At 46.0% G+C, this 22810-nt stretch overlaps 3 protein-coding genes across 10 annotated transcripts in view; 1 reads left to right on the forward strand and 2 right to left on the reverse strand.

Moving 5' to 3' along the window:
• The window catches only part of LOC111191006 (pikachurin), a 14367-nt gene extending 8789 nt beyond the window's left edge, over positions 1-5578 (reverse strand). The window contains exons 1-9 of one of the 2 annotated variants that reach the window (XM_022664895.2): positions 5216-5578; positions 4471-4580; positions 3732-3818; positions 3417-3443; positions 2898-3015; positions 2608-2743; positions 2312-2478; positions 1697-1809; positions 761-1253 (exon numbers count right to left, since the gene is read on the reverse strand). In XM_022664895.2, coding sequence (XP_022520616.2) covers positions 761-1253; positions 1697-1809; positions 2312-2478; positions 2608-2743; positions 2898-3015; positions 3417-3443; positions 3732-3818; positions 4471-4580; positions 5216-5324 — 1360 coding nt within the window. In that variant the 5' untranslated portion in view covers positions 5325-5578. The remainder of the gene's footprint in view (positions 1-760; positions 1254-1696; positions 1810-2311; positions 2479-2607; positions 2744-2897; positions 3016-3416; positions 3444-3731; positions 3819-4470; positions 4581-5215) is intronic. The other variant, XM_049470679.1, reaches the window with a different exon arrangement.
• Positions 5579-6299: 721 nt separating this feature from the next.
• gdnfb (glial cell derived neurotrophic factor b) lies at positions 6300-7351 on the forward strand. The gene is made up of 2 exons (XM_007242957.3): positions 6300-6483; positions 6909-7351. Exons 1-2 carry the CDS (start codon positions 6300-6302, stop codon positions 7268-7270), a joined length of 546 nt encoding a protein of 181 aa, XP_007243019.1. The 3' UTR covers positions 7271-7351.
• A 1196-nt stretch (positions 7352-8547) lies between these two features.
• nipbla (NIPBL cohesin loading factor a) overlaps positions 8548-22810 on the reverse strand; it is a 33633-nt gene continuing 19370 nt past the window's right edge. For 6 of the 7 annotated variants that reach the window (XM_022664902.2, XM_049470354.1, XM_049470349.1 and 3 more), the window contains 17 exons: positions 22571-22705; positions 22094-22192; positions 18965-19018; positions 18641-18749; positions 18343-18473; positions 18110-18250; positions 17616-17864; positions 14426-14516; positions 13938-14111; positions 13304-13494; positions 12733-12840; positions 12440-12640; positions 11765-11911; positions 11265-11626; positions 10823-10997; positions 10094-10279; positions 8548-10011 (listed from right to left, as the gene is read on the reverse strand). In XM_022664902.2, coding sequence (XP_022520623.2) covers positions 9652-10011; positions 10094-10279; positions 10823-10997; positions 11265-11626; positions 11765-11911; positions 12440-12640; positions 12733-12840; positions 13304-13494; positions 13938-14111; positions 14426-14516; positions 17616-17864; positions 18110-18250; positions 18343-18473; positions 18641-18749; positions 18965-19018; positions 22094-22192; positions 22571-22705 — 2913 coding nt within the window. In that variant the 3' untranslated portion in view covers positions 8548-9651. The remainder of the gene's footprint in view (positions 10012-10093; positions 10280-10822; positions 10998-11264; positions 11627-11764; positions 11912-12439; positions 12641-12732; positions 12841-13303; positions 13495-13937; positions 14112-14425; positions 14517-17615; positions 17865-18109; positions 18251-18342; positions 18474-18640; positions 18750-18964; positions 19019-22093; positions 22193-22570; positions 22706-22810) is intronic. The other variant, XM_049470353.1, reaches the window with a different exon arrangement.

The raw sequence follows: 22810 nt of genomic DNA on the forward strand, positions 1-22810 counted from the left end.
CCACACACCAACCTAACCACACCCACACACCAGCGTAACCACACCCACACACCAGCGTAACCACACCCACGCACCAGCGTAGCCACACCCACGTACCAGCGTAACCACACCCACACACCAGCGTAACCACACCCACACACCAGCGTAACCACACCCACACACCAGCCTAACCACACCCACGCACAGCATAACCACACCCACACACTAGCCTAACCACACCCACACACCTGCGTAACCACACCCACGCACCAGCATAACCACACCCACACACCGGCCTAACCACACCCACACACCGGCCTAACCACACCCACACACCTGCGAACCACACCCACACACCTGCGTGACCACACCCACACACCTGCCAAACCACACCCACAAACCAGCGTAACCAACATTACACTAAACACAGGGGAGCACAATACCACAGGGGCTGGTCTGAGGAAATGACAAGATACAGTCGTCACGGCAACGATCAGCTACTGTTTTATATTCAACACATCAACTTCAAAGCCTGACTGTTCACTCGCTGCCTAATTTTTACCACCCAAACAGATCATCAGTGTTATTTACTGGTTTTAATGTTATGGTTGATCATATAGGAATCTGATGACTGAAGGATTGAGAATCTTCTACCTCTGAACTGTCTTTTATTGATCCTGATAACTTATTGATCCTGATAACTGATATCAGTAAATCATTTTGGTAATATTTATATTAAACTCGGTGTAACCGGACTGTAGCGTGTGGGTGAGTTTCTCACCTTGTGAGCAGAGCGCCCCCTGGTGGCCGAGGTTGCAGTGGCAGCGTGAGCCCCCGCGCTCGTAGTCGTTAACGCAGAAACTGTCGGGGGGGCAGAGCGTCTCCTCACACGCACTGTTATAAACACGAGGGTCCGGCCCGCTCCACACCGACACCGAGGGGCTGGGAGTGGGCGGGGCTGTGGTGGAGGGGGCGAGGCTTGTCCTGGGAGGAGCAGTGGAGGTTGTAGTTGTGGATTGGGTGGGGGTAGGGACAGGTGTGGTGGTTAGGGTCCAGACTGTAACGGCCGGGGTAAAGGTGCTGCTGTCGGGGACAGGTGTGTTTTCAGGAACAGGTGTGCTCTGGGGGACAGGTGTGCTCTGGGGGACAGGTGTGTTCTGGGGGGCAGGGATTGTTCTCATTCTGTAGATGACGTTCCCGTTCCTTGGCGTTCCGGTTCGGGAGCGAAGTTGGGAGCGTCGGCTGCTGGTCTTCAGGGCAGGAAACGGATTGAGCTGCAGAAAGAGGAGGGTGTGGGGGGGGGGGCGTGTCCGGGATTAAGGATGAACCCTGAACAGCAGGGGGCACGAATCCTCTCCACACAGGCCCCACCCACTAGAGCTACTGATGAAACCAGTTCGATCAGCTCAGCTCCGGCTGTGTGTGAGAGACTGGAGCTTCAGAATTCATTAATTAAATCAGGGCTGGTTGGTCCGAAGCATATTCATTTTGTGTTATGATGGAATGAAACGTATAAAATGAAGTCTGATGTGATGAAATGTAATGAAATGTAATCCCGCAGAATCTGACGTGACACAATGCAATGTAAGTCATGTGATGAAATGTAATTGGATGTAATACAATGCAGTATGGGATTCATATAGGGGTCCATCAACTCAAGTACATTACATTGCGCCACGTGATTGATGAGATATAAATGTTATGTAATGTGATGTACCTCCTCTATGAATATATCGTAGTCAGAGTCATCGATATCAACACCATCCTCATCTTTACTTTTAGACTGAGTGATATAGAGTTCATAATCTCCACTGCCCACATCTACCAGACCTGAGAGAGAGAGAGAATAACAGAGAGAGAAAGAGAGAGAGAGAAAGAGAGGGAGAGAATAACAGAGAGAGAGAAAGAAAGAGAGAGAAACAGAGAGAGAGAGAGAATAACAGAGAGAGAGAGAGAGAGAGAGAGAGAGAGAGAGAATAACAGAGAGAGAGAGAGAGAGAGAGAGAGAGAGAGAGTTATATTGATCAGAACGGGGATCAGGTGCAGTGTTATTACAGTGTTGTGTGTCTCAGTCTCAGTGTTTGAGTGTTCTCTCAGTGGGGGGGGGTTTGGCTGCTGGTCTCAGTCTGGGGTAGTTCAGGACAGAGTTGGGGGAGGGGCTTAAGTCTAATTTCAGCCTGTATCCTCCGTCTATAATTAAGATATTTAATTTAATTAGCCTGAATCCCCTCAGCCAGCATGCAGAATCTAGCAACCTGTGTTCATAACACTAATCACACTAATATCTGTGTGTGTGTGTAAATGTGTGTGTGTGTGTGTGTGTGTGTGTTACCCAGTGTTCGGACGGGTGGGTTGATGGGGCTGGGGGGGCTGACCCCATGTGTGTTTACGGCTCTGATGATGAACTGATACTCCGTCTCCGGGATCAGACCTTTCAGAACCATCGACCTGGACTCTACCGGCTCCCGGATATACGTCCACTCTGTGTCCATCTCCGGCCTGTCTCACACACACACACACACACACACACATGCATATTTGTACTGTTATATTGTGTACTGTGTATAGTTGGGATTGTAATCCCCCCATCCCTCAGGGTCACACCTGTACAGGTAAGGTGTTTCTCACCTGATATAAGCCACCAGGAAGTGCAGGACGGGGGCGCTGCCCTCACTCTCGCCCTCCTCCCACGACAGAGCCAGCTCTGTATCCGACACAGCCGACACTACGGGCTGGGCGGGGGGCGAGGGGGGCATACACACTTCTGAGAGAGACACAGAGACAGACAGGTTCAGTACCTGTCTCACATTTAAAGTGTTTCCTCCCAAACGACTGTGAGCTGCAGCCGAGACAGTCCCCCACGTTTCATCTGTTTATATTATTTAAATATTGATAAACTGATCAATCACTGTTCTCACCATGAGACGAGGTGCTGACGTCCCGGGGCATGCTGGGACGTCCCTCCCCCGCCCATCCGTATGCCCCGACACTCACCCGGTACTGTGTAGCTACCTTCAGCTTCCCGATCACCACGTCCTCAACAAATAAAAAAAAACACAAATAAACAAACAAACACAAATAAACAAACAAACACAAATAGGGGGAGTCTCAGGGTTGGTTACAGTGGGAGTCTCAGGGTTGGGTACAGGGGGAGTCTCAGGGTTGGGTATAGTGGGAATCTCAGGGTTGGGTATAGGGGGAGTCTCAGGGTTGGGTATAGGGGGAGTCTCAGGGTTGGGTATAGGGGGAGTCTTAGGGTTGGGTATAGGGGGAGTCTCAGGGTTGGGTATAGGGGGAGTCTCAGGGTTGGGTATAGTGGGAGTCTCAGGGTTGGGTATAGGTGGAATCTCAGGGTTGGGTATAGGGGGAGTCTCAGGGTTGGGTACAGGGGGAATCTCAGGGTTGGGTATAGGGAAGAAAGGAATATTTTTACTTACAAAACTTGCTTGTCCATCAAATTGTCCCTGAGGAAGAGTAATAATTTATTGCATTTTATTGTTGAACAGAATTAAAACTGTCTGTAATCAGATCAGAAAAGCTTCAGCAGACAAACAGTCCAACAAACACACCTCCAATAAAACACAGGAGATTATTTCCCCAGATCCTCTGGGTGGAGCACACGCGTGTAGCCCACCTGATAGCTCCACCTGAGAGGATCTTTAGAAGGAATCTCACGTTGTGTTTTTTATTAGCGAAACCATACTGCTTTAGAGTACTACAGATTGTGAGAGATGTTTAGAGAGTAGACGTACAGTAGTCAGCATGTCCAGACTCAGAGGGACGTCCAGAGTCACAGGTGAGCTCAGGGGTCGACCAATCCTCACCTCTGAGTAGAACACCTGTGGAATAGTCACAGACTCAGTGGTAATGATACAGATCCTCCCTCACTACACAGAGCACAATTCAGCTCCCATCCAGAGCGTGCCAAGAGCGTGCCGAAAGCTGAGAGCTAGGTGAGAGCGTGCCGGGGGTGTGCCGGGGGTGTGCCGTAAGCAGAGAGCGTGCCAAGAGCCGAGTGCAGCGGCATTAGGCCGTGAGGGTGAATCATGTTTAGGATGAGGAGCAGAAAGTGGGACAGTCTGAGAGACAGAATTAGACAGTCTGACCTCCAGCGATGTCGATAGGTTGGTGTTCTCAGTGATGTTTACAGTAATGTCCGGTTCACCTCCAGACCTACAGCAGAATAAACCCTGAGAGCTCTTCATCTCTGCAGCTGAAGGTCAGGAGTTTATAGGTGCTAACCAAAAAGCACAGCTCCTCATTTTAATCTGATTAGCAGTAGCATATGGTGAACACCGGGAAACAAAATGTTGAAATGATTAGTATTAAGACACGCCCACACCCACTACCAAATCAGCACAGTAAGGGTAAAGAAAAAAGGTAAACACTGACACTGTCCAATCAGCTTCAGCTGTAGGATTACTCCTTCCCGGAGAAGAAGGTTGAGTGATTCTCCATGAAGCTCATTTAGAGGAGAAGTTGTGGAGATACCTTGTAGCCGGTGATGGTGCTGACATGTCTCCGGGGCATCTTCCACTGCACTCTGATGGCTGTGCAGTTCACCGTCTGCAGCTGGATGTCCAACGGCGGACTTAACCGCTCTGCAGCAAAAACAGCAAGAGAAACAGCTGCTACTGAAAATCCCAAAAGAGACCTGAAGCACAGAGGCCTGCAGCACAGAGACCTGCAGCGCAGAGACCTGCAACGCAGAGACCTGCAGCGCAGAGACGTGCAGCCCAGAGACATGCAGCACAGAGACATGCAGCACAGAGACCTGCAGCCCAGAGACCTGCAGCCCAGAGACCTGCAGCACAGAGACCTGCAGCACAGAGACCTGTAGCACAGAGACCTGCAGCCCAGAGACATGCAGCACAGAGAACACTCTTTGTGATAAACAGAGATAAACACACTCTACTAACCTCACACCTGTACTGTAAACACACTTGACAGCATGCAGTGTTTTGTCTTTTCTACGCTGGAGGTCAGGCTCAATTATCCGGAATAAAGATGTTGCTTTATGAGTGGTTGCTGTGGCTCAGGGGTGGTTGCTGTTGCTCTGGGGTGATACAATAACTAGTGAAACTCACACTCATATACAGATATTGTCTAAACTGCGCATGTTAATGTTATTAGAGCTTTATATGGATATTGAATGTTCCTCCTAAACTCCTGGAACCTGGTTACACTGTTCTACACCACAGCAACCACCCCAGATTCACCGGATCTCTGTACTCACCAGATCTCCTGCTGGATGTTCTCCTGGCACTGAAGGCCACATCTAGCACACACATGGTTCCAAACACGACCCAGATCCACAGCGACCGGGTTCTGCTTAGGCTCAGCATGTTTCCTCTTCAGACAAGATACCAGCCTTTACCCTCGAACCATCATCTCACCGCACACCACACACAGCGTCTTTTTCACAACACACCGCGTCTTTCATAGAACACACACAGCGTTGTCTTCCTACAGACGTTTGCCGTTGATGGGATTACTGAAGATCAGTCCAAGCAGCACACACTTCACATACACACTTCACACTTCACACACACACACAGCCCCTGTGCAGTGAGGCCTGTCCCGCCTTGCTGTTAGCTTTGGGGCTGCCGGGGGGTTCAGCATGGGGTGTTGGGGGGGGGGAGGGGGTTGAGGGGTTGTTTGGGGAGTGTGTGTGGAGGGGTATGGGGGGTGTTCTGTCTCCTCATTGGTTGGTTGAGTTGGGTTGGGGGGGCAGTAGGCTGCGGTACACTCGGGGTTAAGAGGATAATGAGTTTATCTCTGCAGATGGAGCTCAAACCCCACAGCAGCCACTCACTCCAATATAGAAACACAGCTACCGCACCTGCTCAACCCGCCTACGTACAGCCCAACACTACCCAACAATACCTTACACACACTCAGACCCTAGCCCAACCCAACACTACCCAACAAACACACTAAAACACACTCCAATCCAACATAACCCAACACAACCTAATACACCACAATCAACTCAGCCCTTAGCCCAACCCAATACACAGACACTCAGCCCCTAGCCCAACCCAACACAACTGAGCTAGAGATTCAGAGAGGAGGTGCAACCTCACCCTGGGGGCGGAGCTGTGGAAGAGCTGGGTATTACAGGCAGGTGGGGGTGGGCTCTTCTTATCTACCTGTCCACCTCTCACCTGAGCTGACTGAAGAGTGAGGACAGAGGGAGCGACCTGAAACGCGTCAGAGCTGTTTACACAGGTAAAGATCTGTACCTGTCTGTCCATCCATCCATTTACCTGTCTAACTGTCTATATATCTGTCTGTCTGCTGCAGGTGGAGGGTGGGAGATGAAGCTGCTGGATGTTCTGCTGGTGGTTCTGTTGGTACCGAGAGGCATCTGTCCTAAACCTCTACAGAAGCTTCAGAGAACTGAGTACCTGGAGTGTCCAGAACCGTGTGATCAGAACCAGAACCCAGCGGAACCCAGAACTTCACTCCAGACCCAGAGTGCGTCTCAGCGGGGAGGTGGAGGTGAACACACACCTGCACAGGTTAACTGTATAAATACAGCAGTAAAGGGTTACACTAGCGCTCAGACTCAGACTCTAAACCCCACAGGTTTATTGGCATTTCTGCTAAATTAGCTAATTGAATCTAATGACTTCACTAGTTAGCAAATATGCTAATAGCTAATAGTGAGGATGCTGTCAGAAAAACTGTTCAGGATGTTTGCTAACATATATTGAGAAGATTGGCTTTTTGTTAGCAAGCATGCTAACCTGTCAACAAGAACACGGTCCTGATAAAGTGTCCAGAAGAGTTAGTGAATATTATAACCCAGTTAATATAGTAATAAGAAAAATGTTGTAATATAACTGTAGTTTTATAGGTTTGTACAGTAAACAACTCTCTCTCTGTCTGTCTTCCTCTCTCCCCTGTCTCTCTCTCTCTCTCAGGTTCTCTCTCCTCCCTCCAGGCTAAGCTGAATCCCCCGGTTCTAAAGGTCAGTCTGTCCCCGGGTTCTGGTGGGCGGGGCAGGTGTGGTCTGAGGCAGGTACAGGTGAGGGTATCGGAGGTGGGGCTGGGTTACCTGAGTGAGGAGGAGCTGATCTTCAGGTACTGCAGTGGGCGGTGTCTCGGCTCCACCAACTACGACAGGATCCTCGGCAGCCTCGCCGCTACCGGCGTCCTGCAGGGGGCGCCTCCCCCCGCCTGCTGCAGACCCACCGCGTACGAGCGCCGCCTCGCCTTCCTCGACCAACACCTGTCCTATCACCTGCTGAAGAAGCACTCGGCCCGGAGATGCGGTTGCGTTTAAGGTGGACATGTTCTATTCCACCTTAAATGGTGAAAAAAAAAACTCTCGGACTGTGTGGAGTCGATGTGGTTTCAGACTGTGTGTGAACGTAAAGCCGAACACTGGTGATTAAAGTTGGTGATGAACGCTGGTGATTAATGTTGGTGATGAACGGTGTGATAAACAGTGTGATGGGATTGTTACTGGTCTTCAGGTCTGAGCTGGTTTCAGGGGAATGGGTTTACGCTGAGCTGAAACAGAACTCACCTGAAGCTTCATCATCTAATTACAGCACCAACCAACCGCAATTATTTATTAACCAGTGGAAGAATGAGTGTGAGGTTATCTCACCTTTACCACACACAATTCTCACCTCACCTTTACACACCTTCTACAGGAGATCGTCTAAACGGCTCAGCAGACATATTTTACCAGATAATGCACAGCCATCATAGCCCTCACCCCACTGTGATGTTTCTGTGATCTTCCAGAGATCAGAGGTTATGCTGCTGTAGTTGTGATGGTGTAACTGGTGGTGGGCTGGGGCAGCTCTAGCGGGGTAGTTTAGTGATCTGTACGAACGGTGGCTTCCCACAATCCCTGGGTTCCTAACTACCACCTGTTCTGCTGCCGCTGTGTGATTATGGAGTCTGTTTGGCAGACAGTATAACAGTGTTCTGTAGAACATGTTTAAAACCTCCAGCAGCACTGCTGTATCTGATCCACTGTACCAGCTCAACACACACCAACACCACCATTATGCTAATCACTGCAGTGCTAAGAAAAAACACCCAAATAATAATAATAATAATAATAATAGTTGCTCTGTGGTGGTTTTCCATCTTGTGGGTTCTGAGTTTTTGAAGATCAGGGTGAAAATAAAGAGGAGAATAATAATATATACAGAGAAACACAAACATAAATACAGTCTGGAATTATTATACAACTACAGAGTGAAATAAATGATCAGTAAATCTTCAAAAAATATAAATAAACGCTCCATTTGTCCGTGTCTCTGAGCATCACACCTGATCCTGATGCGTCACCTGAAGCAGCAGGTAAATTATAGATGCGTGTGAAGGTGTGTCCCGTTAGCAGCAGATGTTTTATGTGGTTAACGCTGGTTCCAGTGCACTACCGCCCCCATGTGTGACAGTCAGCAGGTACAATGTCATTCCAGTAATGTTCCTCACAGCAGGGTGTTTTGTTCTTGTTATTTTCTGACATTCCTCAAACATTTAAATACAAAATACTAAAATACACAGACTGATACACAGAGAGACAGAGAGAGGCCTCGGTAAGAGAAGTAGAAAATTTATTGCAGTATTTGTTCCATCGGTGGAGCCACTGTTCCAGCCAATCACGTGCGGCCGCTGGCCCGGCTGCATACTGCATGCTTTACACAATAAATTACATCCACACCCCGCTATCGTACAAAACGCACAGCCGGCGACGCCGAGGCGCCACGACAGGAAGAGCCGGACTGTAAGAAAGATTCCGGCGCTAAGAAAGAAAAGAGGAGGAAAAATGTAAAAACATCAACAAACTAATTTTCTCCAACATTCAGTAAATATTTCCATTTCTGTATAGATATAAACAATATTTATCATAAACTATTTTACACTGGATACAAATCAAAGCAGAGGGAGTTCTGCTGCACAGCAGCCAAAAAGCACCCGTACAAATGTTCCTAACATTTCAGTCCCCAGCGTCTCACACACACTATACACACAATACACACACACATTATACACAAACTCGCACACACATTATACACACACTCACACATACATTACACACAGTATAGAAAATGGTATAGTCTGTAGTGTATAACAGCGCATTTTGTGTGTGTGTATATAGTGTGTGTGTGTAATGTGTGTGTGTGTATTGTGTGCATGCGTGTGTGTGTGTGTGTGTGTTTATTGTGTGTGTGTGTGTGTGTTTGTGTAAAGGGGAGTGAGGGGACTCAAACACGAGTACACTGGGCATCACTGGACCTGTAATAAGTGTGTGTGTGACGTTTGGAGTGCTTGTTTGTTACTGTGTATGTATTAGCTGGAGGTGCGGTCTCTGTGTGTGTAGATGTTGCGCAGTGTGTGTGTGTGTGTATAGTGTGTGTGTATTAGCTGGAGGTGCGGTCTCTGTGTGTGTAGATGCTGCGCTGTGTGTGTGTGTGTGTGTATAGTGTGTGTGTATTAGCTGGAGGTGCAGTCTTTGTGTGTGTAGATGCTGCTCAGTGTGTGTGTATAGTGTGTGTGTATTAGCTGGAGGTGCGGTCTCTGTGTGTGTAGATGCTGCGCAGTGTGTGTGTGTGTGTGTATATTGTGTGTGTATTAGCTGAAGGTGTGGTCTCTGTGTGTGTAGATGCTGCGCAGTGTGTGTGTGTGTGTATAGTGTGTGTATTAGCTGGAGGTGCGGTCTCTGTGTGTGTAGATGCTGCGCAGTGTGTGTGTGAGTTTGTGTGTGAGTTTGTTGCCGCTGGTGAGGGAGATCTTCTTGTAGACGATGTCTGATTCTCGGATGTTCTCCATCCAGGGCACCAGTTTCCTGCCGTCCCGGCGCCGGGCCTCGGTCCAGGAGCTGGAGTAGGATCCGGAGAGCCACTGGACGCTGTAGCCATCGGCGGTGCGCTGGATGACGCGGGCCAGCTGGGGGCGCTCCCGGTACCGCGGCCGGTGAATGGCCACGATGTCCAGAGCGCTGACCGACTCACCCAGGTTCCCCTGCAGAGCCTCCGCACCTCTCCTCCCGCGCCGACTCGCCTGCAGGGGGTGCACACCCAGTTACAGTGTGTGTGAGTGTGTGTGTGTGTGTGTGTGTAAGAGTGTGTGTGCGTGCGCTCACCCCCGGCGCTCTCTCCTCCCCCTCGCTGTCGTCCTCCTCGGACTCGGCCGGGTGGTGGTTTCGGGGGCTGCTGCCCCCCCCTGCCCCCCCCAGCAGGGCGGTGATGGCTTTGTTTCGGACGGCGGCGCTCGCCTCACCTTCCTCCTCCTCTTCATCAGGATCCAGGTGCTCCATCAGCAGCTTAAACTGCAGGACCACACACACACAATACACACATTATACACACACACAATACACACATTATACACACACACAATACACACATTATACACACACACACAATACACACATTATACACACACACACACATATACACAATACACGCACACAATACACGCACACAATACACACATTATACACACAATACACACACAATATACACACACACATTATATACACACACAGTTCAGTACAGGATTCTGCTGTTGATTGGTAACGGCTGACTGAGAGCTGAGCTCTAAACTCACTGCTGTCTAGAGTCTAGAACCCAGAGGAACTAGAGACGGTTGTGTTTTGTGTTCCTGAGTCTGGAACTCTTACACTTCCTCTCACCTGCTCTCCTGCGCTCTTCCTGATATATAATAATATAATATATAATATGTAAAATACGAATCACCCAGACAGAGAACTGAACCCAGCTGAGCAGCAGGACAGGAAACACAACCGCAGCCTGGAGTGATAGCTGTGTGTGTGTGTGTGTGTGTGTGTAATGTGTGTGTGTGTACGTACGTCAAGATACTGCTTGACGATCTTCCTCCGCAGGTCGTCGGTGAGCTCGCTGTGGACGTCGTCGTGAGACAGGAAGTCGATGGTCTGGCGAGGGCTGAAGTGCACGTTGGACTTCCTGTTCACGGCTTTTTCATAGACTTTAGCCGATTCTGAGGGAGAGTACTTCTGTATTTTACTGCAGAGAGAAGAGGAGGAGGAGGAGGAGAGGAGGAGGAGGTGTTACTGATGAAGACGATGCCCACACAGAGAGAAAAACACTGATGTTCAGACTGAGAATAAATCAGATCAGATCTGCTGAGAGAACCGCCCACACCTATCTATACACTATCAGATCAGATTTGTGTGTCCTCACATCACAACATGTGCGTATTGCTGTGTGGGTTGCCGTGGTATCTGTGTGTGTGTGTGTGTGTGTGTGTGAGTGTGTGAGTGTGTGTTGTACCCGTCGGAGAAGCCGTAGAGGTTTTTGAGGTGCTGTTTGAGGACGAGCAGTAGCAGGATGCCCTGAGACGCTCGGGCGAAGTCCAGCAGGGCGGCACTGTCGCCGGGCAGACGCTCCATCACTGCCTCCACGTCCTCCAGATCAGAATCCGACTCTGACTCCGCCTCCGAGCCGCGGCCGTGCTCCTGCACCTCCTGCACCTTCACCACTCCCTCCTCCTCTTCCTCCTGATCTTCCTCTTCCTCACCTCTCTCTGCCTCCTCCTCCTCCTCCCTCTTCTCCTCCTGCTCCCGCCGCGGCTCCTTCACCCGCACCCGCAAACGCCGCTTCCTGGGGGGTCGATCCGCCGGCCTGACCAGAGACTGAACACACACACACACACACACACATAAAAGAATTATAACACAAGAAACCCAGTGTGGAACAGGCTCTGGTTCTCTGTGTGTGTGTGTGTGTTTGTGTTCGTGCGTGCGTGCGTGTGTGTGTGTGTGTGCGTGTACCTCTTTGAAGGTCTGCAGCAGGTTGCTGCCGGATACGGAGAGTGTGATGTCGATGTGGTGCATGATGAAGAGCGGCTCCTCCTGATTCTGATACGGGAAATACGCCAGATTATCAGCCATAAACAACAGCATCTTCACCGCCAGCTTCTGCTCAGAGAGAGAGACAGGGGGAGAGAAAGACAGAGAGAGACAGAAAGAGAGAAAGAGAGACAGAGAGAGAGAAACAGAGAGAGACAGAGAGAGAGAAAGAGAAAGAGACACATTAAGGTCCAATATCAGATCCTGCTACAGTAGAGTGTAATTAGTAGTCAGGTGATCAGGTGAACATTATGAGAGAGGAACTGGTTATACTGCTCTATGGAAGCTGAAGAACGCTGCAGTGCACTGTGGGATATGTGGGTGGGGTCTCCTGCACTGAATATAGATGTGATTTCTGTTTACATGGACAATTCTAGCCCGACGCTGCCGTTCTTCATCATTAGTATCCCATTAGTATCTTCATCATCAATACCCGTAAACTACTTCACTTATACAGGTGTGAACAGGTGTTCCCAAGCCAGCTGTCCCTCCAGATAAAACTTCACAACCAAGTTATATAGTCATAACATTATGGCTTGTGTGTGTGTGTATAGTGTGTAAAGTGTGTTTGTATACTGTGTGTGTGTGTGAGCTAACCGAGCTGTCGTCGAACAGGTTGAGCATGGAGATGAGGAAGGCTCGGCGCTGGTTCCGGTTGTTGCGGATCAGGCTGTAGAGGTGAGAGCACAGCGCCGTGACCGACTCGTCTTTACGGAACCCGCGAATCACAGACGATGACACGCCCACCACGGCCTGCTGCACCTGAAACGACATCTTCATCCCCGCCACGGCCTTCATCTGCAACACACACACACACACACACACAGTGTTACACTGCAGCTCCGAGACAGTGGTGGAGAATGCGGGCTGTGTGTGTGTGTGTTACTCACGTGGATGAAGCCCGTGTACTTCTTGTCTATCTCCACCAGCTGCTGGTCAGCTTTGTTCCTCATGGTGGGCTCCGGGTCCGTTCCCATGGCGATCAGGTACGGGACACACTGCGTGAGGAGAAGCAAAACGCAGGGCTGAAGGGTCTACAGCAGGGCCCACAGGTGTTCAGTATTCAGGTGATTCAGCTGCACTATATATCTGTGGTACACACTCATTACTGTATTTTTTATTCTACTGTATTATTGTGTAGCATTAATAAATCCACCTGCATAAACCAACCGGACATTTATCTAGCTACTACTATTCACTATTCTAACCTGTAATTAAGAATATAACATTGTTTTACAGACTGGATTACACTTACATTCAAACACCTACACTGGATAAAGACGCTTTTACGCTGTTACTGGTTACACACAAAGTCCCCGCAGCTCAGCTCTACAGATCCACACTAAACCCGACACTGATCCCAGTCTGAGAGCTCCAGCTTCCTTCTGCTAAAGTTTATATGTAAAAGAAAGTAGTGGATACTGTTGTGTGTGTGTGTGTAATGTGTGTGTGTGTGTGTACCTGTACGGGGTGTATGAGCCCCTGGCTGAGAGTCAGGGCGATGACGTTGAGGGCGAAGTGTCGGACGCTGGACTGCGTGTGGAAAAACGCCTCCAGTACCTGCTTTAGGTAGAGCTGCATGATGGAGCTGCTCATCCCCGACGAGATATCTCCCATCTCCTTCAGATCCTCCTGCTTAGACAGCTTCTGCCCTGCACACACACACACACACACGATACACACACAATACACAAACACACAAACACACACACACACGCGATACACACATGACATGCGGTCAGACGTGGTTACCTGAGCTACTCTCATCACACAGTCATGCCACACATTAAATCACGGGAAAGAAACTAGTAAGTTGCTCCCATGACTTTTGGCATGTCAATGTATACCACAACAACTAGCACATACTTGAGTTTCATGTTCCACCTTAAAAGTTCAATCAGTTTTATTCCACACTATTTAAGGTGGAATGTAATAATATGGGGAGTAATAAACAGACTCTGGGCTGATCTCTCAGAGTATGGAGGTGTTTATTAACCACAAATAGACACACAGTGTGTGTGAGTGTTACTGTGTGTGTGTGCGTGTGAGTGTTACTGTGTGTGTGTTACTGTGTGTGTGTGTTAATGTGTCTCACACTCTCGGTCGGCCTCCTGCATGCGCGAGTCCTCCTCCTGCAGGTACATCTGCAGGTTCTTCAGCACCTGGATCTTCAGGGCGACGGAGCTCTTGGGTTCTGAGAGCAGCCCGTTATACAGAGTCTTCACCTCTGGAACGAACATCTGGCTGGGGTGCATTATAAACATGAACCCTGCAGAACCAGAACCACAATCAGAACCACACTCAGAACCACACTCAGAACCACAATCAGAAGATTCAGGATTATTATTAGTTCTGAGAAGATCCAATCACAGATTCAGCTCTTTATTAATTAAAGAAAAAGTAAAACAGTCAGATCTGATTCAGGTTCTGTATCAGAGAGCTGAAGGTTAGGGGTTTATGGGAGCTGCACACACACCTTAACAAATACCATTCACTGCAGGCCTGATTACTGCCTGATAATAAGGTGGTTACAGGTGTATGTGTGTGTGTGTGTGTGTGTGTGTGTGTCTGTGTGTGTTGTACCCAGGCCGATGATGGCTTTGCATTTAACCTCCTCATCTTCATGGTTGGTGAAGTACAGAAGAAGCTCCAGAACTTTCTCTTTAATCTCAATCTGTAAACACACACACACACACACACAGTATTACACAACATATTGACAATAATAATAATAGTTAATAATTATAATAAGACCTTTACAGAGCTTCAAACATTGAATTACTGTATCAATACTCAGTATCAATACTGATCACTAAATTAATTGATATATATATATATATATATATATATATATATATATATATATATATATATATATATATATATATATATAATACTGTTAATTGTGTACAGTAAACTACTACGGAACTGACTGCAGTAAAACACACTTTTACTGACCGTGTTATAAAACGCATACGTTATTAATATACAACAGTTACACTTATTACCTAATGTGTGTATATAATGTATAGTGTGTGTATAGTTGTGTGTGTGTGTATATAGTGTATGAGTGTGTGTAGTGTGTGTGTGTGTGTATATAATATATAGTGTGTGTATAGTGTGTGTGTGTGTGTGTATATATATAATGTATAGTGTGTGTGTGTATAATGTATAGTGTGTATATAATGTATAGTGTGTGTGTATATAATGTATAGTGTGTGTGTGTATATAATGTATATAATGTATAGTGTGTGTATAGTGTGTGTGTATATAATGTATAGTGTGTGTGTATAATGTATAGTGTGTGTGTATATAATGTAGTGTGTGTGTGTATATAACGTATAGTGTGTGTGTATATAATGTATAGTGTGTGTGTGTATATAATGTATAGTGTGTGTATATAATGTATAGTGTGTGTGTATATAATGTATAGTGTGTGTGTATATAATGTATATAATGTATAGTGTGTGTGTATATAATGTATAGTGTGTGTGTGTATAATGTATAGTGTGTGTGTGTATATAATGTATATAATGTATAGTGTGTGTATATAATGTATAGTGTGTGTGTGTATATAATGTATAGTGTGTGTGTGTATATAATGTATATAATGTATAGTGTGTGTATATAATGTATAGTGTGTGTATATAATGTATAGTGTGTGTGTGTATATAATGTATAGTGTGTGTGTATATAATGTATAGTGTGTGTGTATATAATGTATAGTGTGTGTGTGAGTATATAATTTATAGTGTTTATTATGTCTGTGTGTGTGTATATAATGTATAGTGTGTGTGTATATATAATGTACAGTGTGTGTATAGTGTGTGTGTATATAATGTATAGTGAGTGTATAGTGTGTGTATATAATGTATAGTGTTTGTATACTGTGTGTATATAATGTATAGTGTGTGTATAAAGTGTGTGTTTATAATGTATAGTGTGTGTATAGTGTGTGTGTGTATATAATGTATAGTGTGTGTATAGTGTGTGTGTGTGTGTATAATGTATAGTGTGTGTGCGTGAGTATATAATTTATAGTGTGTTTATTGTGTGTGTGTGTATATAATGTATAGTGTGTGTATAATGTATAGTGTGTGTATGTAATGTATAGTGTGTGTAGTGTGTGTGTGTGTATAATGTATAGTGTGTGTGCGTGAGTATATAATTTATAGTGTGTTTATTGTGTGTGTGTATATAATGTATAGTGTGTGTGTATATAACGTATAGTGTGTGTGTATATAATGTATAGTGTGTGTATAGTGTGTGTGTATATAATGTATAGTATGTGTATAGTGTGTGTGAGTATATAATTTATAGTGTGTTTATTGTGTGTGTGTGTATATAATGTATAGTGTGTGTATAGTGTGTGTGTATATAATGTATAGTGTGTGTATAGTGTGTGTGTATAATGTATAGTGTGTGTGCGTGAGTATATAATTTATAGTGTGTTTATTGTGTGTGTGTGTGTGTGTGTATAATGTATAGTGTGTGTATAATGTATAGTGTGTGTATGTAATGTATAGTGTGTGTATGTAATGTATAGTGTGTGTGTGTGTATAATGTATAGTGTGTGTGTGAGTATATAATTTATAGTGTGTTTATTGTGTGTGTGTGTGTGTATATAATGTATAGTGTGTGTATAGTGTGTGTATAGTGTGTGTGAGTATATAATTTATAGTGTGTTTATTGTGTGTGTGTGTGTATAATGTATAGTGTGTGTGTATATAATGTATAGTGTGTGTGTGAGTATATAATTTATAGTGTTTATTATGTCTGTGTGTGTGTATATAATGTATAGTGTGTGTGTATATATAATGTACAGTGTGTGTATAGTGTGTGTGTATATAATGTATAGTGTGTGTATAGTGTGTGTATATAATGTATAGTTTGTATACTGTGTGTATATAATGTATAGTGTGTGTATAAAGTGTGTGTTTATAATGTATAGTGTGTGTATAGTGTGTGTGTGTATATAATGTATAGTGTGTGTATAGTGTGTGTGTGTGTGTATAATGTATAGTGTGTGTGCGTGAGTATATAATTTATAGTGTGTTTATTGTGTGTGTGTGTATATAACGTATAGTGTGTGTGTATATAATGTATAGTGTGTGTATAGTGTGTGTGTATATAATGTATAGTGTGTGTATAGTGTGTGTGAGTATATAATTTATAGTGTGTTTATTTTGTGTGTGTGTGTATATAATGTATAGTGTGTGTGTACATAATGTATAGTGTGTGTGTATAATGTATAGTGTGTTTGCGTGAGTATATAATTTATAGTGTGTTTATTGTGTGTGTGTGTGTATAATGTATAGTGTGTGTATAATGTATAGTGTGTGTATGTAATGTATAGTGTGTGTGTGTGTATAATGTATAGTGTGTGTGTGTGAGTATATAATTTATAGTGTGTTTATTGTGTGTGTGTGTGTATATAATGTATAGTGTGTGTATAGTGTGTGTATAGTGTGTGTGAGTATATAATTTATAGTGTGTTTATTGTGTGTGTGTGTGTGTGTATATAATGTATAGTGTGTGTGTATAGTGTGTGTGTGTATATAATGTATAGTGTGTGTATAGTGTATGTGTGTGTATATAATGTATAGTGTGTGTATAGTGTGTGTGAGTATATAATTTATAGTGTGTTTATTGTGTATGTGTGTGTGTGTATATAATGTATAGTGTGTGTATAGTGTATGTGTGTGTATATAATGTATAGTGTGTGTATAGTGTGTGTGTCTGTGTATATAATGTATAGTGTGTGTGTGTGTACCTTGGTGTTGCCCTTGAACTGCTCCAGGTCGAAGTCGAAGTGTCGGCACAGCGCCCCCACAGTGAATAGTGAGCGCAGCAGCGCGGCTTTGGTTGCCGCTTGTGCCAGGCTGGCACTGCCCTCCTGGTGCTGCACTTTCAGTTTGGTCAGGGCGCCGTAGTACCGGTTAAAACACGCCCACACAAACTTATAGTTACGGGTCACCCTGTTCACCACCGAGCCCAGACAGCTCACACAGTGCTGCACCACCTGCAGACACACAACCTCACAGTTACACACACTATACACTATACACACACACACACACTATACACACACACACACACACACTATACACTATACACACACACTATACACTATACACACACTATACACTACACACACACTATACACTACACACACACACTATACACACACACTATACACACACACACACACACACACACACACACCGAGCCCAGCCCAGTGTGTGTGTGTGTGTGTGATGAACTCACGGTCATGCCGTATTTGATGATGAGCTTCATCAGGTCCTCCTCGATGGTGGTGAGGAAACTTTCGCTCGGATGCTCCATCAGTGGAACCACCAGTTCCAGGATCTTCGCTACATTACAGATCACCAGGAAATCACTCTGAGACTACACACACACAAACACACACACACACACAGTTTTTTGATTAAACTCATAGCATATAATGTGTGTGTGTGTTTGTGTGTGTGTGTACTCACGCTGCACTTGGTAGTGAGGTAGGGTTGCATGGTCATGGCGTGTTTGACCATCAGCTGAGCTCTGATCTTGCTGAACAGGTACAGAGTAGTGATGCACGCCACCATACGCGTAGAGTTCACACTCTTATGCTCTGTATACACACATACATACACACACACACACACACACACACACACACACATACATACGCACGTACACACACTGGGTTTATCCTGTTGTTATTGGAGTAACTGTCTCTACTTTACAGAGAAGACTTAAAATATAACTTAGAATAAGTGTGTGTGTGTGTGTGTGTACCTGCGAGAGCCTCCTCGTGTTTGAGGATGTACTCCACTAGATTGTCCACCAGCTGGACGCAGGCCTTCCTGGTGGGTTTATAGGACGAGTCCTCCTCCAACTTCAGTAACTGCAGATTTAAATACAGGAGATATTAATAATATTCATATGGTATAAACTATTACTCACATACATTACAGAACATCATCTTTTACTTGTGTATATGAGTGTGTGAGAGTGTGTGTGTGTATGATTGTGTGAGAGTGTGTGTGTGTATGCGTGTGTGTGCGTGTGTACGAGTGTGTGCGTGTGTGTATACAGAGAACGTTTAATATAGAAGCTCACGTTCTGCAGGAGCTGCTCGAACCAATCATAACCTGAGTCCCGACACGCTGCCACCTACAGGAGCACAGAAACATTACAACACATTACACTGAGCTGCGGTGTTGGGTAAGAGTATAGGTTAGGCTGTGCTGTTGGGTAAGTGGGTCAGGCTATGGTGTTGGGTAAGAGTATAGGTTAGGCTGTGGTGTTGGGTAAGAGTATAGGTCAGGCTGTGCTGTTGGGTAAGTGGGTCAGGCTGTGGTGTTGGGTAAGAGTATAGGTCAGGCTGTGCTGTTGGGTAAGTGGGTCAGGCTATGGTGTTGGGTAAGAGTATAGGTTAGGCTGTGGTGTTGGGTAAGAGTAAAGGTCAGGCTGTGGTGTTGGGTAAGTGGGTCAGGCTGTGGTGTTGGGTAAGTGGGTCAGGCTGCGGTGTTGGGTAAGTGGGTCAGGCTGCGGTGTTGGGAAAGAGTAAAGGTCAGGCTGCGGCGTTGGATAAGAGTAAAGGTCCAGCTGTGGTGTTGGGAAAGAGTAAAGGTCAGGCTGTGGTGTTGGGTAAGAGTAAAGCTCAGGCTGTGGTGTTGGGTAAGATGAAAAGGTCAGGCTGTGGTGTTGGGTAAGAGTAAAGGTCAGGCTGTGGTGTTGGGTAAGAGTAAAGGTCAGCCTGTGGTGTTGGGTAAGAGTATAGGTCAGGCTGTGGTGTTGGGTAAGAGTATAGGTCAGGCTGTGGTGTTGGGTAAGTGGGTCAGGCTGTGGTGTTGGGAAAGAGTAAAGGTCAGGCTGTGGTGTTGGGTAAGAGTATACACTACCGTTCAAAAGTTTGGGGTCACTCAAACAATTTTGTGTTTTCCATGAAAAGTCACACTTATTCACCACCATATGTTGTGAAATGAATAGAAAATAGAGTCAAGACATTGACAAGGTTAGAAATAATGATTTGTATTTGAAATAACATTGTTTTTACATCAAACTTTGCTTTCATCAAAGAATCCTCCATTTGCAGCAATTACAGCATTGCACACCTTTGGCATTCTAGCTGTTAATTTGTTGAGGTAAGCTGGAGAAATTGCACCCCACGCTTCTAGAAGCAGCTCCCACAAGTTGGATTGGTTGGATGGGCACTTCTGGCGTACCATACGGTCAAGCTGCTCCCACAACAGCTCAATGGGGTTCAGATCTGGTGACTGCGCTGGCCACTCCATTACCAATAGAATACCAGCTGCCTGCTTCTGCTGTAAATAGTACTTGCACAATTTGGAGGCGTGTTTAGGGTCATTGTCCTGTTGTAGGACGAAATTGGCTCCGATCAGGCGCTGTCCACTGGGTATGGCATGGCGTTGCAAAATGGAGTGATAGCCTTCCTTATTCAGAATCCCTTTTACCCTGTACAAATCTCCCACCTTACCAGCACCAAAGCAACCCCAGACCATCACATTACCTCCACCATGCTTAACAGATGGCGTCAGGCATTCTTCCAGCATCTTTTCATTTGTTCTGCGTCTCACAAACGTTCTTCTTTGTGATCCAAACACCTCAAACTTGGATTCATCCGTCCACAACACTTTTTTCCAGTCTTCCTCTGTCCAATGTCTGTGTTCTTTTGCCCCTCTTAATCTTTTTCTTTTATTAGCCAGTCTCAGATATGGCTTTTTCTTTGCCACTCTGCCCTGAAGCCCAAAATCCCGCAGCCGCCTCTTCACTGTAGATGTTGACACTGGTGTTTTGCGGGTACTATTTAATGAATATGCCAGTTGGAGACCTGTGAGGCGTCTGTTTCTCAAACTAGAGACTCTAATGTACTTAGCTTCTTGCTTAGTTGTGCAACGCGGCCTCCCACTTCTTTTTCTACTCTGGTTAGAGCCTGTTTGTGCTGTCCTCTGAAGGGAGTAGTACACACCGTTGTAGGAAATCTTCAATTTCTTAGCAATTTCTCGCATGGAATAGCCTTCATTTCTAAGAACAAGAATAGACTGTCGAGTTTCAGATGAAAGTTCTCTTTTTCTGGCCATTTTGAGCGTTTAATTGACCCCACAAATGTGATGCTCCAGAAACTCAATCTGCTCAAATGAAGGTCAGTTTTGTAGCTTCTGTAATGAGCTAGACTGTTTTCAGGTGTGTGAACATGATTGCACAAGGGTTTTCTAATCATCAATTAGCCTTCTGAGCCAATGAGCAAACACATTGTACCATTAGAACACTGGAGTGATAGTTGCTGGAAATGGGCCTCTATACACCTATGTAGATATTGCACCAAAACCAGACATTTGCAGCTAGAACAGTCATTTACCACATTAGCAATGTACAGAGTGTATTTGTCTAAAGTTAGGACTAGTTTAAAGTTATCTTCATTGAAAAGTACAGTGCTTTTCCTTCAAAAATAAGGACGTTTCAATGTGACCCCAAACTTTTGAACGGTAGTGTAGGTCAGGCTGTGGTGTTGGGTAAGAGTATAGGTCAGGCTGTGGTGTTGGGTAAGTGGGTCAGGCTGTGTTGTTGGGAAAGAGTAAAGGTCAGACTGTGGTGTTGAGTAAGAGTAAAGGTCAGGCTGTGGTGTTGGGTAAGATGAAAAGGTCAGGCTGTGGTGTTGGGTAAGAGTAAAGGTCAGGCTGTGGTGTTGGGTAAGTGGGTCAGGCTGTGGTGTTGGGTAAGAGTATAGGTCAGGCTGTGGTGTTTGGTAAGAGTAAAGGTCAGGCTGTGGTGTTGGGTAAGAGTATAGGTCAGGCTGTGGTGTTTGGTAAGAGTATAGGTCAGGCTGTGGTGTTGGGTAAGAGTATAGGTCAGGCTGTGGTGTTGGGTAAGTGGGTCAGGCTGTGGTGTTGGGAAAGAGTAAAGGTCAGGTTGTGGTGTCGGGTAAGAGTAAAGGTCAGGCTGTGGTGTTGGGTAAGAGTAAAGGTCAGGCTGCGGTGTTGGATAAGAGTAAAGGTCAGGCTGTGGTGTTGGGTAAGTGTATAGGTCAGACTGTGGTGTTGGGTAAGAGTATAGGTCAGGCTGTGGTTTTGGGTAAGTGGGTCAGGCTGTGGTGTAGGGTAAGAGTATAGGTCAGGCTGTGGTGTTGGGTAAGATTATAGGTCAGGCTGTGGTGTTGGGTAAGTGGGTCAGGCTGTGGTGTAGGGTAAGAGTATAGGTCAGGCTGTGGTGTTGGGTTGTACTCACCACATCAGTGATGTTGATGATCTTCCTGTTCATGGCCTCTTTGTCGTGATTGGGCGTAGGGGTGAACCACAGCTTTTGGAACGTCTCATTTACCAGTTTCTGCACAGAGAGAGTACGAACATTACCAGACCACCCACTGACCACCCACTGACCCCGGACCACCCACTGACCCCAGACCACCCACTGACCACCCACTGACCCCAGACCACCCACTGACCACCCACTGACCCCAGACCACCCACTGACCCCAGACCACCCACTGACCACCCACTGACCCCAGACCACCCACTCACCCCCGACCACCCACTGACCCCAGACCACCCACTGACTACCCACTGACCCCAGACCACCCACTGACTACCCACTGACCCCAGACTGCGTGTGTGTGAGGTGCCATAAGTGTGTGATTGTAAGTGTGTGTGTGTATGTATGTATGTGTGTGTGTGTGTGTGTGATAAGTGTGATAAGTGTAATTACTTTGATTCCCTCCTCATCGTTGACTCTGCGGATCATCTTCACACACATCTCTGTGATCCTGGTGAACTCCGGCTGTTCCAGACAGATATCCCTCAGGATCTTTATCACACGCTTCCGCACACTGATCCCCGTGTCCTGGGACACACACACACACACACACACACACACAAACACACACACAAACACACACACAAACACACACACAAACACAAACACACACAAACACGCGCACACACACAC

This window comes from Astyanax mexicanus, chromosome 22 (genome assembly GCF_023375975.1).
Source record: "Astyanax mexicanus isolate ESR-SI-001 chromosome 22, AstMex3_surface, whole genome shotgun sequence".
Classification (NCBI taxonomy): domain Eukaryota; kingdom Metazoa; phylum Chordata; class Actinopteri; order Characiformes; family Acestrorhamphidae; genus Astyanax; species Astyanax mexicanus.

Bases quoted from the DNA above. Each gene is read 5' to 3' on its own strand.
- gdnfb (XM_007242957.3), top strand. From the start codon at position 6,300: ATGAAGCTGCTGGATGTTCTGCTGGTGGTTCTGTTGGTACCGAGAGGC. The intron at 6,484-6,908 runs GTGAACACACAC...TCTCTCTCTCAG, and splicing joins GTCTCAGCGGGGAGGTGGAG to GTTCTCTCTCCTCCCTCCAG.